Source organism: Anomalospiza imberbis, chromosome 7, assembly GCF_031753505.1.
Source record: "Anomalospiza imberbis isolate Cuckoo-Finch-1a 21T00152 chromosome 7, ASM3175350v1, whole genome shotgun sequence".
Classification (NCBI taxonomy): domain Eukaryota; kingdom Metazoa; phylum Chordata; class Aves; order Passeriformes; family Viduidae; genus Anomalospiza; species Anomalospiza imberbis.
Window position 1 is genome coordinate 16402351 of NC_089687.1, and position 16259 is coordinate 16418609.

The 16259-nt window shown below is 37.1% G+C and overlaps 1 protein-coding gene across 1 annotated transcript in view; it reads right to left on the bottom strand.

Annotated features, from left to right (window-relative positions):
- Positions 1-16259, bottom strand: part of LY75 (lymphocyte antigen 75) — a 43791-nt gene that overhangs the window by 8093 nt on the left and 19439 nt on the right. Inside the window, exons 15-27 of the mRNA XM_068195641.1 lie at positions 15756-15827; positions 14232-14355; positions 13385-13420; positions 12943-13118; positions 12261-12325; positions 11345-11421; positions 10227-10363; positions 9106-9211; positions 7046-7206; positions 6533-6662; positions 3931-4157; positions 2167-2335; positions 844-1005 (exon numbers count right to left, since the gene is read on the bottom strand). Of these exons, the coding sequence (XP_068051742.1) occupies positions 844-1005; positions 2167-2335; positions 3931-4157; positions 6533-6662; positions 7046-7206; positions 9106-9211; positions 10227-10363; positions 11345-11421; positions 12261-12325; positions 12943-13118; positions 13385-13420; positions 14232-14355; positions 15756-15827 (1642 nt within the window). The remainder of the gene's footprint in view (positions 1-843; positions 1006-2166; positions 2336-3930; positions 4158-6532; positions 6663-7045; positions 7207-9105; positions 9212-10226; positions 10364-11344; positions 11422-12260; positions 12326-12942; positions 13119-13384; positions 13421-14231; positions 14356-15755; positions 15828-16259) is intronic.

Here is a 16259-nt window from a genome sequence, read left to right on the forward strand (position 1 = left end):
GTTAACAATTATTACAGATAGGTCAACCTCTGTAAAGGCCAGATCTTTACAACATAACTAACTGAACAGTGCAAAAAACAATTTTCAAATGTATTATCTATGGTTCTATCCCCAGTTTTGTGGATAAGTGAAAGATTTCAGCTCCAGAGATGTTTGTGGGCCCTACGGTCACTTCAAGTTGTATGTAGTAAAAATTCTCTGCATAGAACATAAAAATACCAGCAAACTTTCATGCTTGAACTGCCCTAGCAGAGAAACAGTATTAAGAAAAAGACTGAATTGAAATCAATTCACAAAAAATTAAAATAATTTTTGGAAAGATGAATGTCTGAAGGTTTAATACCAAGAGGAAAGCTGTTACTAAGGTTATACTTAAATCAGGATAGACAGAAAATATCCATGTGCTTTTCAGTCTATTTACTTTGTTCATTTAAGTGTTCCACACAGCAAAGCTGGAAGCAGCAGGAAACCAGGAAGTAAATGTAACTGTAAAGCCAGAATGCTGGCAAGGGTATAACAATTACCCAAACAATTTAAAACTGGCATATTATAACAAAACCCCCGACCAAACACAAAAACCTTGTAATTTTTCAGAGATCTCAGAGTTCAGTAGTACCAAGCCACCTCTTTCTTCAACTCTCCTATCCATGCTCTGGCACTTTTTATCAGGGTAGTGCAAGGGCAAACAGCATCAGGCAGTGCTACGCTGTTGAATCACTGCTACAGCCTTTCTCAGCGTTCACTCTGCCGTCTGTCATTGTAAGACAGTGACTCAGATCTAACACTCATATCCTCCAAGCTGATCTAAATCCATAAATACCTGCAGTATGACAAAGTACTTACTCATGTTCCTGCATAAATGATGAGCTTCTTGAGGCTTTAGTTCTCTCCATCTATTTTTTGTTATCATAAAAGTGTAGCAATTGTTTCTAAATGATATCCAGGGTGTATTTTTAATCTTATGAGGGCATTTCACTTGTGTAACTTGTTCTTTTTCAGTCTTCTCTAAAAAAAGACAAGACAACATCAGGACATGAATTACTAATAACACCACCTGACCTGGCACCCCACAAACCACTTTCAGGTACCACTTAAATACATTAAAAGACAAATTAAGCTGTCATCCTCTAAATGTGTTATTTTCAGTTTCCTCATGATGGTGATTTTTTTAAAGTAACAAGCCAGCAGCAAGCTCTACTAAAGAATACAGATTTCACAGTTTTCACAGTTATTTTAAATAGGTTTAAAAATAAAATCCCAACATAAAAGTGCTAAGTGTAGGCCAATAACCAAAAGCTCTTATTGACTCTAGTGCATGCCACATCACTATAACAAATAAGCTACTTCACAGCTAGCAACACATCTTAGTTGTAAGACTTTATCTGATATCTGAGGAGTGAGGAGGACTTTTCCTGCAGTTCCCTGGCTTGTAAGCACAAAATAGTTTATGATGTCATAACACCACACTTTACTGTGACTCAGGATGTACAATGGCTTGTGTCCCCTCACAGAATAAAACCAAACTAAATCATTATGGTCTCATAGAGAAGAAGTCTGTGCTGATCTCTCAGAAAAATCTTTTTCTGAAGGATACAGAACTAGCACAGCTCTTTCCTAGAACTAGAAAAACCACATCCTACCATATCCCTGTCTTGCTATAATTAGTAGGTATTTAGAAGGGTTTTGTGAACTTCAGATGATGCTAATTTTCAATTCAGTGTCTACCTTCTACCCTTCTTCTCCATATAGCCATGTACCTTCTCTCTGTAGAAGATTTCCATGTCTGAACAGATTTCAGGAGGTCCCAGTATTAAGATGTAAACAGTACAGAGATATTTTAATCTTCTTCCACAGGCAAGTGGGAGAGATTAGTATGCAACAATCTTAGAGAAGCAGTGCAAAGATAGAATCAGTTGGCAATAAGGCTACTGACCCAATGCATCCATGCAGAATTTATTTCTAAGCTACAATTAGATTAGGACAGCTGCATGCCCCCTGTCTTTGAAACTAGTTTTTTTTCTTTTTTTAATGGCATAGAAATCAGATTGTCGGAGAAAACGTAAGTTTTAAAGAGTTGTAATTTTGAAGTTACAAGCTGGAATAATTGAAATAATTTCATAATAAAATAAAAGTCAACTTTTATAAAAATTATGGTAGTATACATACTTTCTGATGCATAGCAAATAGCTCCTCGATTTTCAGAGGAACAGTCAGAAGTTCTCCAGAAGCCATCAGTACCCAAAAACACACATTCTTCATTTGTTTCTTCATCATCTTCAGACCACCGACTAAAACTCACATGTTTCCCATCCAGCCAGCCATAATGCTTTCCACCCTAGCATTATTTAAGCAAAAGGGATGAGCTTACACAGTAAAAAAAAAAATATAAGGTGCAGAAAATGGTATGATAATATATTTACACTGGCTAGATATTTTCAGTGTCCCTGATGAGAACTTTAAGTGTTCCACTGCCCTCATGAGCTGGTTTCCTGCTCACAATATAACAAGCTTTGTTATTTTAAGTTCTGCAGTTGAAAAATACAAATTAGCTGAATGGCAAATTATCCAAAGGTGATCTTTCACTGCTGTACTTGGGGAGGAAGGCCTAGCAATGGGATGTCCAAACTGCATCATTTGCATCTGCAAAGCAATGGTGGATATCATCTCCTGGCCTTGGAAAACTGGTAATAACTGAGAAGAAAGTCCAGTCTCAGTTACTCCATATTGAGTTGAAAGTAATTATCAAATACTTAATTGATTTAATACATCATACTCGTTCCTGCCCTGGAGGATGCAGGAAGAAAAAACCCACATACAAGTAAGCATGCTATCCTTTAAAAATCTAACATTTTAAAGTCTTTGGGAAATCCCCCTACTGTTGTGTAATTTATCTTGTATCTTTCTTTTGTGTCTGATTGCAGCACTGGAGTAACAAGTTCAGTTGCATTATAATTTCCTTTCATGTGACATTCTAATTGTGCCCAAATAATTAAGTGTTGCAATAGTGAAGAGTCAGTGCATGCCCAAGCTATATGCCCTAAAATGAATCATTTGATCGTCACTTACAGATAAAAAAAAATCATAAGAGATGGGAGTAGTATTCAGTAGCCCAGAACTGACAATAGAAGAACATAACACCACAGTGCTGAGTGAACACCACCATACTTTGCAGGTAAGGCCCTTCTAAAAAAATTCTGACTTTTTTCTTGCAATTATCTCCAGACGTGTGTGTGACAAAAAAGATAAACCCTGCCAGCAAGCCCAAGCCATCCCATCAACAACTGAGACACCTTTCAATCCACAATATTTTCAAGAGGTCCTCCAGCTAATAAAGATAAAAAGCAGAACTCCCTGCATTAATTTAATTTTTTTTGACCAAAGAAAGCCATAAGGAGAAAGAAAAACCCACTAACCTCTCTTAGAGATGCCTCCCTCCAACTCAAAACATGGGTGAAAATAGCATGAAGTAACAACAGAATCTAAGTTAAACTTCAGAAATGTATCTCCACAAGTATTCAATGATTCATTTTGAATTTTATTTGCCACTTCTAGTTTTGCCCTTCCAAAACAGATTTTTGGGTCATCTTTCTAGAGTGGTACGGTGGTGATGATATTAAATGGCAACACTCATTACTCATTTGTTAGCAAAAGAGATGACTCAGTAATGTATGTTGCTGCCACCCTACAATATATCCCTTCATTATCAGTCTTTTAAAATAATTTTATCATCATCATCAATTCATCCAGTAGAGTACAAGAATATGTAACTTGGAGAACTGAAGGTTTAAAACATTTATCTTGAGACACTCCAGATGGTTATCCCTTAATTAAAACAATTAGTCCAGAAAGTAATTTGTCACTGCATTTCTTTAACTCAGGTTTTGTCTCACACAACTTAAGCCACAGACTGAGGAAAAAAACAAAACTTACATCTCTGCTGAAGAGTCCAGTCCAGAGCGGGTAATTATGAAGAGCGGCCTGAACAGCAAGAAAGGCCTGCTGGAACTGATCTGTGATGCTAACCAGCTGCATCTTGTTATTTATGCATGCAGCCATTGCATCATTCCAGGACAAATTCTTCAGAATTAACATGTATTGAACATTTTGATAGCTCAATGTTTCATTAATCACTTGCTCTGTCTGGTTATCAGCAGTTCCTATACATAAGAAAGAAATCCAGTAATTAGGCAGTTATATACTGTAATACATTTTAAACTCCCAATGTCTCTGTAACAATCAGAAAAACCTGTTTGACTACACTTGGAGAAAAAAAAATCTTAGATAGTAGGTTATGATGATAATTATAATTAGAAGCAAACATCACTGATATCTTAGAAAAATACATATTAAAAATAATTATTATTTTCAGCCAATGTATTAGTAAATATCTTTTTCTCAACTTAGGTTCACATATTTTTATATGCTATTTTTAATTAATTGCTAAACAATTTATTGAATTAAAAACATATTCTATAACTTTAATTATACACAAATGCAAGAGAGCAAGTGCTCTCTGCTGTAATATAGCAACAGCTAAACTTGACTCATTTATCTCTGTGGAACCTGTGGATTTATGCTTATGCAAATCTATTGGGCCACAAAACCTGTCTATGCAGATCTTGGTACAGCACAGTCCCAGATCTCCTTACTGCCATCCATGAACACAGTGAGAACTGTTTTCGCCTCCACTTAACTAACTGCAGAAAATCCAGCTTGCATAGGGAGGGATATAATTCACTACTTGTGCTCTGAGCACAGAGTGTTATCACAGTTACCAGCACCACACCTGAAGGCACAGCTCAGTGATGCATGGCTATTGCAGTTAATAGAAGATGCAAATACTCCTGTGGGTGGTAGGGTTAAGCATACAAATGGTAACCGCAAAAGCTTTATACACAACCAAAAAAAAACTCATTCTGCAAAAGGCAGAACCCTCTCGATATTTACAATACTTGAAGTAGAAAAAGGCCTGCAAGGGGTGAGGGGAGGCATCACTCTATAAATACCAGTATATAAATGGCTGATTGATTGGCTGACAGGGCCGTTTTCCAAAACACAAGATGACAGAAACACAATATTAATTTGATATTTACAGCTTTGAATAGATCAGAAAACTGACAAGGCTCAAACAGATTGTTTCACGTGGTTTCTGTCTGCTGCCAAATGCTTTCACTTAGTAAACAGCTACAAAAGAGAACCATGGAACCCAGGGTGCTATCACACATCAAGGGTACCAAACTGGAAACAGGGCAGTAAGTAAAATGTTCACTTCTGAAAAAATAATTGCTGATGATTACCATCTCAAGAAATTCTGCAAATCACAATCATGCCAAGATTTCCAATGAACATGAACCATCTTTTTCCCGGTGATAAAGCCCTAGACAGCTTGTGTTTCTACAACCTGTTGAGATCCCTCCCAACCCGAACTATGCTTAGATCCCTTACACAGTATAAGACCAGACCATAGCAAGACACATTCTCTGTCAGTTCAAAAACCTCTCTCATACACCTGCTATAGCTGTGGCAAAGAAACATTGAGCAGTCACTCCAGACTAATAAAAGATTGATATAAATAGATATATTATCAACCTCCAATTTATAGAAGTCTCCTTTTCACATTTTTATGACATCTCTTCCATCCAAACTTCTAATCTTAACACTTCGAATTTCTGGAGTATTTGGCACTGAGTAAAGAAGATGTATGTTAAATGGAGGTGGGGGGTGGAGGTGGAAATCTCTGCCTCTTTGAGAACGAGGAAGGTGGGTGTAGTCTTGGGCGTTTTGTACACCTAGGTTTCTTTGTGTTTGATTTTTTTTTTTAGAAGATAGCATGTTCATCACTTAAAAGGATTATTTATATAAAGAAACCTACTCAAAAGTGGGTATGCTGAACATTAGCCCATAGCAGCAATTAAATGCACATAATAACTATATGTGTTTGATCTTATTCCAGTAATTGGTATTGGCCAACCCACACGGGTATGTCTGAATATTATTTTTAGTTCAGATTAAAAAATCCCACTCACACCAACTTTCAAATTTGCTCTGGGGAGAGACCAACTTCAACATTAAGAATCTATGATACTTTACATTCTTATAGAACTAAAAGACAGAGGATGTATTTAAGGAGGGTATAAATATTGTGAGATTCCTTCCTAGGCCTTCTCACTTCCCCACTTCTAAAAAGGAAAAAGGAGTCACTTGTTCCACCCCTCAGTGTACATGACCTCTATACACACAAAACATTAAGACCCATCTGCTGAAGTATAATTCCACTGAAACAGCACAAAGTCTCTCAGGAAAACAGATTCTCCCTGAACTGGGCTATGAAAAACAAGAGGGAAAATTCTGAATGGCTGACAAAACAGGTCCCAGATCTTCCTCTACACTCTGCTTGTCTAAAATTTACCTCCTCAGTCTCTACAACTATCTTGCTCTTCAAGTGAAATCATTTACATGCATTAAAGTCTCCTGGCACATGCACCTTAAGTTAAAACTCTGACTGCAATTTATTTTGACTCTTCAGACTTACCTACAGACCGCTGGCATATACCCAAGTAATGCCTGTCAGCACAAGCAGTGAAATTCCATGTTCCAACATATTGTGATTTGGGATCATTGAGAATTACACCGCACTGATTGTTAAATTCTTCATCAAAAAGCTGAGAAACAGAAATATCCTTATCAGACTCAAATAAGGTATAAATATACTTGTGTAGAGGTGATGTAACATGAATCTAGGAGAACTTCAGCTGTCTGAACTTGTTTAAGAAGTTTCAAAGGAGTGGTGCAATACAGCTTATACACCTTACCTGTTTTACAGACACTACCAGGTGCCTGGACTCAGAAAGTTTTACTAAGCTAAATACACTTCAGAAGTTGCTGTCCAAGTAAAAGTAAACAAACCTCCAGTACTGTCAGCCACCCTGCTGGCCAATTAAAATGACTAACTGGGGAATTTGGTGTGTTACATGGGGTTTTTTTTGACACAACATTCCAAATTTCATTACTCAATAGGCAAGAGAAGTCAAAAGTCAGAACTTACATCCAGTGGAATTTTCCTCAATCTCCCTGTCAGGAGTGGGTGAAAGTTACTATACAACAGTCTACTCTCATCTATCCATTTGTTTTCCCTTGTACTGAACAGGAACTGTAAACCAATCCAAATATCTTTTGGCAGGCCAGGAAGCAAGGATGTTATATAATCTGTTGGACAGAAGAGTAAATGTACATATTGTGGTTAGGAAAACAACAGTAAATCTCTGAAAGAATGCTTCTTATAAGTAAGACAATGCAATCCCTGTTTGTGTTAATTTAATTTTTCCAGTCCTTCATGACTGATGAATGCTTATGATCCCTTCCTTCCATTTGATAACATCTTTCATATTGATCTTATCTGAAGGAGCAGGGTATTGGTATTTGTCCTTCAAATTCTGAGCTAAGGAGAACATAGGTGATTTAAGCTGTTCCTTCGCCCACTAATTTGGAGTCTTTTATTCACACACAAATTTAAGCAGCTGCTTTTCCACAAGCTTGCTATATCTTCTTTTGTCTTACTGCCCTTTCTGAATTGATGGAGGAAGTCTTATCTCCCATCTTTCTCTTTTACATACCATAAATCAGAATGTTTTTTGGATTCTGGTAGAGTGTGTCCACCCCACCATCAGAGACAGCAGGACAGGTGAAAGGAAGTCAGATTTAGCTGAAAAAAAATTCAGCCAGGTAAACCTTAAATCAGACCCCTCTTAGTAAGCATTCTGGCAAGAAACAATGGGCTTTGGTAACCCCCAGGCATCAAAGGCATTCACTGAATTGACTGGTTTAGGAAGACAAATCGAAGCTATGTAATTAGCTACTGCTGACATGTTTCAGCTATTGGTCACATGCCAGACTAGCCACTGCCTATTTTCTGAACCAGACAAAGCCACAGTAGATTTGCAGGTCAGGGCTAGCCCTTAATATCACCAGGAGGAGCAGAGGCAGCCCACAGAAAGAAGTGCAATTTAAGAGGACTGCGTCTCCTTTCCATCTAGGTGGTCTCCACTACACAAAGAAAAACAAACAAGACACAACAAACACTTCCAAATGCACCAAATCACACGAGGGATTCTGCTACATTACATTTCAGACTGGCTGTGCTTTTCCAACCTTAAATGCATACAAAAACACACAGGCCTGAAACATGTATATTCTTGTACATAACCCTATTCCTCCCCAATAACAGCAGTAAAAGAAAATTACCATTAAGCTGCTGCCTGCAGGTACACTCTTGACTCCTCTAGTCTGTTTACCATATTTTGTTTGGCAAGAGGTTATTTGCTTATAAAGAAAACGTGCACTGTGGGCACTGCAGAATTCAACTGAGCTACTTCAGATACACCCTCAGAGAACTCTTAATCATCCACAAGAACATAGCTGTGAATTCAGCCATATCATTCCGTGGTTTACTGCTGAACATTACTTGCAGCCAATGTGAACCCATTTCTCCCTCACTGCATTCCTCTCATTGACCTTAGTTGATTTAGGTGGAACAGTTCTGTCTTCCAGTCCTCCTGCTTTCCATCCTCCCATCAGTGTCCTGAAGAGCTCTAAGGGGGTCACTTTGGACACATTGCCACATTAAGCTGCTCAGCACATGCAGAAACAAAGGGTCCTGTGCTCCAGCTGGCATTGTATTTGCCACCTCATTCCCACATGCACAGCTGAGCTTCTCTTGGAAGCAGCTTCTACAGTGGTTTTTCACAGAGCAAAGTCTACAGTCTCAGTTGGCTTGCAAAGCCAAACAATTGTTCATTCAGTGATGATCCTTTCATGCTCAACTCTCAGTGCAAGGTTTTCTAAATTTTTTTCTTTTTGTAACAAGTCAGAGATCATATATAGAAGCTGTTCATCCATCTGGTTCAAATGTCTGCTAACTGCATTTCCATGTTACGTTTCCAGCGATGCAAACAACAGACAACACATTTTTAATCAGTCCTGGATTTTCAGAATGCTCCTAGTATGCCTGTGGATAACCCTGGTGATTTATGCTCAAGTTCTTAAGCAGAACTATTCTGAATATAGAAGAGAAGCTGCATACTGAGGTGTTCCAGTTCACCACCATACCTTGGTCAGCTTGATCTGAGATAGATGGAAGAGAGCCTCCAAAAGTTACACACTTTTCATTAGCTGCATTAAATGTTAAATGTTCGGGTTTCATCTTTAGAAAACACTGCAAAATAAATATAATGAAAATTATTTTCATCATACCATTCTGCCTAAGACATACGTCAATATGTAAAGGTTCTTAAACCAACCCTAAAAACTCACTTCTCATTTCCTGCAATAAAATATAACTATTTTTTTGCAGAAAACAAGGGACCTGATACTAGCTGCAAGCATTTATTTGGTTCAGCAGAGTAGCTAAATATAAAATGATCTCCCTGACTAATGCCTCACTCATATTCAGTAATTCTTATTTGCTACCTCAGAATCATGTACTGTTTTAGGAATGAGAACTCACACATGAACTCTGCAGTCAGATAGTGCTGGTCAGGAACTTGTAATAAGCTACCTTTGGGGAAAAACTACTTGGGAACTCCAAGGTGTATTCTGCAATGATGTGAAGTAAGTTTGCAAACCTTGGCACAACATAATGTGCAGATTTGATGCACATGCACAGAATAATGGTGGAGCAAACAACAGGAAATAGTCTCACTAAGACTTTAGATGACTGCCTTAAAATGTAGGACTGAAATAATTAATAATACTATGGATTATGACTTGTTGGTTAATTCTTAAAAGTTGGTCACTAATTCTTAAGTAAGTTTAGTCATTAAGGCAACTCAGGAAATAGTGTCTGCCAACTTGCTGCCTATGATTAATCCAGAAGAGACACAATATGCTTCTGCCACAGAACCCTCATCCTCTCCCTTTCTAATCCTTCTCTTCATTCAAAGTAGAAGCTCAAGACTAGACAATACAACCAATGTTCTTGGACCTAAATGTGTGGCGATGGGAAAGCAAAACAATCTGAAAATGAATGCTTTGAATTTAAGAAACCATCAATCCTGAACAAAGGACAAAAAGGGGAGGAGATTATTTTAATCACTACACTGAGTTTTCAAAAGTGCATTTCCAGTCTATTCCTAAACAGAGGAACTACCTCCTCCTTTCTTTTAGAAAGGCATTCCATCTTACTGGACTGTGAAGATTCAGCAAGGATGATGAATCTGTTATCTCTGTACCTTATTCCGGAACTGATGCCAGCCTTTAGGGCAACCTCCTCTGACTGGGCGGTAACTGGGATCATGTTTCTCTAGTAAGGAGGCATTATTTTTTTCACAGATGAAGGGCAGTTTCACATTACAGTTAACTGGGTAGTCTGCAGAAATAGAAATTTTAAAAAACAGTTATGGTAATGCCTATCACACTCCATTTGCTTTCCATACTTTATGACATGACAAAGACCAATCTGAAGGGAAACCCTTTTTGGTGCAACCACAGTGAACTACTATGCAATTGAAAGCATTAAAAATAGCAGTACAGCAGAAGGCAAGCATAAATAATTTATATCAGACAGCAATACAATATTCCTAAAGATCCAGAGTCTCACTCTTACTTCCAGTATTAACACTTCATATGAGCAGAGAGAACTTGAAAACAGGATATTATTGAAAAAAGATTTTGTATAAGAGGACTAATCTTGTATTCTGGCAAACAGGGTACACCTAATTGTCAAAAAAAAAGCCAAAAGAAATCCTTCAACATCTACATGGAGAGCATCTGACCTGCACTGCTTTACATGACTCCTGCAGTCATAAATGGACTGACTCTGGAGGTTACACATTTTCTTGTATGTAAGTGTTGAAAAAAGGCAGCAATACACTTCAAGTACCACCAGGAGGCTTTTTCAGTACTTACACTATGACTGCAATAGTTAATGGCATTTGAGTCTCCAGATATGTACACAGCTGCAAGTACAGAGTCAACCTCTCCAACTAACAGCTCTCAGACAAACTCCAGACCTCAGAATATGTAGCATAAACACAAAAAGGTAGCCATCAAAAACAGATTTCACCTAATTAACTTCTGTTGCAAAAAGAGTGACAAGCTCTCATAAAAATTTATCATTTGAATTCAGGTTTGCCTCCGGCCATTAAGAAATATTACCGTGGCTTCTACCATGAAGAAGTAATAAATGATTCAACAGTCAATTAGATTATCATGAAGAAGCCATTCACTCCTAATTTAGTATCAATCTGCATTTAATAGAAGAGTTTGGGTAGAACAGTAATTACTACTTTTTTTCTTTTCAAATAAACACAACAATAGGAGAGGGGATGAAAAAGAAAAACAACCTTACCTCTATACCAGTTCTTTCTGGAAATATACCAGCAATCTCTCAGTAATCTATCATGGAAGCGTGGAAATAACTGTAAACTGGATATAAATATTTCAGAGTTAATCTCCAATCCAATGTGACCTTCACAGAGAAACTCTGATAGCAACAGTGTCACTTCAAACAAAAATTTGGGCTATTAACTGTTTCTAGATGCCCTACACAAACTAGGCTAGAAATAAATATGTGGTAGGTTCAGCAGTTATGTACCACGCCCAAATTAACTGTGTTGAGATGTGCAGAATGAGGTGATTTATCACCATGCTGCAATCACAGCACATTGCCAGGACAAGTGAAGGGAATAGGAAATAGCTCTGGCTTTCTTTTCACAATAGTGCATTGCTGTAGTATTTTGGAAAGTGAAGGACCTTCCTTGTAAGAAGCCAGTGAATCTTCTCTGCAGCCAAGAAGGGAATGATGCAAGATTTGCTGTGAGTCATCCCAGCTCTCAAGGCTATACTAAAAGTCCTCCAACACTTTGGCATTACCTAACTAGAAGAGTGATGTCTTAAACCAATGTCCTATTCCCTGTTCTTGGGTACTCCTCAATCCTCAAAGTCAATAGACTGGGCACTTTTTTTTGGTCAGTTCTCCAAATGTTAACAGAACACAGAAGTTGGCCCAAAACCCCAGTAAAAGCATTTCAAAGATCAAGGGAATATATTAGCTACTAGGATCACACATTTCAAGGATTCACACAAGAAAATTAAGATGCCTAAGTCCAAGAGCCCAAAGTCTAGAGGCTTTTATAACACACACAAGAAATGGATTACTAACTCTGTTACAATAAAATTACTATGAATTAACTACTCTAGTTAACAATTCCTAAAAAGCACAGAATAAAGCTTACAATAAAGCATCTCATAATTATTCTACATACGGTGAATGATAGCTGTAGCCATAGTCAATAAATTTCAGCCACCACTTCTGTTCGCTGTTTGATAACTGTGGAAGTAAAGAACAAACCCAGTATTTTACAACCCACATAGAAAAAGCTCCTGACTCTACCAAACATAGAACAATGTGACAAAATTAGTCACAGAGGTACAGAAACTTGACATGTTTTTCTCAGATGCCTTACAAGAATGTACTTTCCTGCCATGAACAACACAAACCCCTTCCATAAAGCCTATCAGACCATCTGGCATTTCTAATTAAATCCTCTCACCAGGTGAAAAACTATATGTTGTCCTGTGCACAAAATTAAGAACTAGCACAACTGTTAATTAAACATTCGCAGACAATGCTGGTCCTGCTATGACACTTTTTCACCATTCAGAGAGTTTTGGGTTTTTTTAAATGTTGTTAAACCTACTTTTAAATTTAAAAATTATTTTACCAGACTGCCATTAAAATAATTAAATAATAATAATGAAAATAATATAATAATAATTTAAATAATGCTTTTATCCCATCTTTTCCTTTTAAATACAATTGAAAACCATTGAGGCCAATAGGAAAAAGAAAGAAATTAGGATTAATATTTTCTTATATTGGAAAACTTGGCAAGTAAATTTCCCTGCAAGGGAAAGTAAATGTGAAAACAGATTACACCTCCTTACCTTTTCTATTTGAGATAGTATTGTCCTGAGTTTTGGGTAGGAGTCTACAGAAGCTAAATCACTATCATTTTTTCGACAGTAGAAAATCGCTTCCTGGTAGCTCATGTTTTTATCAGGTACAAACCACAGCTCTGCTCCATCAACAACAAGCGGGGCTCCATGAATTCCAATTTCATCTACACAGAAGAAATATCACATGAGTAAGAAATGAATTCTGAAAAACAAATCTTTCCTTTTTCTGAATGTATTAAGAAATCTCAATTTGGCATTGGAAGAGTCAATGCTCTGCATTTTGAACTCTCTCAAAATCAAATTCTATCAGTCATAACCTTTCCTCGTATGAAACAGCTATTGCAGTAGAAATGTAACAAATCTAATAAAAGATATTGAGTATAAACAACCCTATACACATAGTGGAAAAATACAAAAGAAGTCAAATTACCTGGTATATACCACTCTGGTGTCTTTGGAGTGCTGCCTGTCCAAAGGAAAAAAGGAAAAGTCACTGAATTCACTTTCTAACAAGACTGTGGCCAGCAATAATAGAAGTGACTGTTACTACTCATACTTCTCAGTATTCATGATGAAAAAAAAAAAAGGAGAATGAAATCATACACAGGTTTAATAGTTTAAAATTAGCTGATATAAAATTAATGGGAGCACTGCATACCTCCATCTTACATATCTGTGGTTCTTTCATCTCTCAAGCATCAAAGTAGTATTTCTACCAGAATCTCACCCCAACAAGAAAGTTCCATCCCAAGAAACGTTTTAATCAACAACCCAAATGTAAAAGTCTACTGGATTACATTTCATACTGCATGAAAAAGCCTGGATCTGTGCAGATATGCCATGTTAGTCTTGTGTATTCCCACTCCTCTGTTTCACTACAATGAAGGAGCTAGTACACCAGTTTTACCAGAAGATGGCTAGTTCACCTAAGGTTGAAGCAAACTGTACACCCAAAATACTTGTGGTGATTTAGTTAAAAATATCACTAAGAAAGATTAAGTCAAGTCCACAAACACTGCAAATCACCACACAAGAAAGCACTTCATGGGACTAGAAAGAATACAAGAGCAGTGATACTGCATCCTCCCCAGGGTCAGTTTCTGATCTAAGTGTACATCTGTTTGTATGTGACATCAGTGAGACATTTCATGTACTGTCCTCTTAGCAGTTCAGAGAAGAAACAATAAAATACTGTTTGCAAATTTTCTATTATAGGGCAATAATTACAACTCATTGAATTAAACTCTTTATTACGAATGGATGTAACTGCAGTTTACCTTTTGTTATCTGACAGACCCATTCAAGCTTAGCTTCACAATCAAAAGGCCTGAAGTAAAATTCAAGGTCTCTGCCTTCATGGAAATAAAATCTCCAAAACGATCTCCGTGAAAACTGCGAGGTCTGCATACAAATAGAAACAGTGAACTGAGTTAGGACAGCATAAGCCTTTGAAATGTAAAATTAAACTGTAATAAAAAAGGTCCTTTACAAAGTCAGTGTTAGTTGTGTTAGTCACACAATTTATTTCGCAAATAAAAGAGCAGATAGAGCTATAACTTCAACTATAACTCTGCATGTTTGCTAATGCTAGCAATTACATAAAGGACTTAAGGTCAGTCTACATACAAACATCTTAGAAGTTTTTTCTAGAAATAATGCTTCTTAGGGATTTTTAGTGCCCAGTTTCTCCTCGAGGCTTATTATTAAATTATCTATTGCAACTCATTCCCCTGAAATGAATTTCTGCTGAAAAGAAGAAAACATCTGAAATGGCACAGAAACAATCATTCTTATTTAAAATTATTTCTTACAATCAAGCTTGAAGAACTGACTTCACTCTTGCTGGTCTCTCCATTAAGGAGAATTTTTTATCATTTACTGAAATAACATGTCTGTAACTAGTAGGCAGGAGAGGAAAGCTACTACATTTACAGCATTCCCTTCAAAGTGCTCTCCTGGGTCTAAACTTTTTGGAGGTCAATGCTGACCAGGCTCTCAGTCTAGGGTCATGAACACAGGAGAAGCAAATGAGGGAAACGGCTGTGAACAGAAGGAAAGGGATGCAATTATCCTTTCCCCCAGTAAATCCTAAGAGCAGAGGTGGTTCTATTTAGGTTAAAAGGGATGGTAGGTACTGCAAAAAGTCAGATGATACTTCAGAAAAATTAAAGGCTATTTTAAAACTCATGCCATCAAGACTAAATTAAGTATTGAAGAGCTTAATCAGGAATCAAGCTGAAGACTGACATTTGAAATTAGAAACCAACAGAGAACATACAGTCTATTTCACAAGTAAACAAGGAAATATACACAATAAACACAAACACATGCTCTGTCCTGGCTACTGCATTTCCCTTCTTCAGGTTTCAAATGTTTTCTTAATCTGCAGTTAAGAAAAGCTAATACAGATTTTTAAAAGTTACTGTTAGGGCTCTCTGTGTGCTTTTTTGTTTTAGACTCCATGACACGTCCTTAAGAATTATATGTAATATACAAGAGATCCATAGTATAGCACTGTGCAATACAGAACCGCATTGTTACTAAAATATTTTGTAGTTAAAAAGGTTCAAAAGAAGTCCTATGAAAGGTTATCATTAGCATAGCACTTGTCCCATAAAAATACTTAATTAAGGGAAAGTTTGTAATAGGTGTAGATTGATAAAAGGAACACTTTTAGACTGATAAAAGGAACACAGCTTTTTCACTATACTAAGAAAGCATCTAAACCTAAATTCAGTTTACAACTGGAAAAAGTATTTTTCCAAGTTAAAGCACACATTATTAAAAACCTTGAAACTAACCTTTAATGCAGCACAGTCTCTTGTATCATACTCGTCTTCCAGATAGTCGAGTGGCATAACAACACTGGTTACCTACAGGATGAGTGACAGGGTGAAAGAATCAGCATCTGGCGCTCTGCTGTGGCAATCCCAAGAGATAACCATTCAAACCTGGGGTTCCATTATGTTTATTACTATTAAAATATGTGTTGAGTGTCATTTACTCCTTCAGTTCTGAGTCTCCATATCTGTTTTTTAGGGGGGAGGAGGAAGAACTCACAATTTCAGAGAAATAAAACAATTACAGTGAGGAAGGTATTTCTGGTAAAGTCTGACAAGGAAATGAGCTGATAAACCCTCCCTTTCTGCTGTGGCATGAAGACACCTTGTTCTCTCCACCAGCTCTTGGATGCTTACTACTACATTTCTGTGAAATTATTTCAATACAATGGAGATGGCAATCAGGTTAGCCTTGTTAAAGATACATTTTAAATTGGAAATCTGCTTGGATGGCAGCTCTTAAGT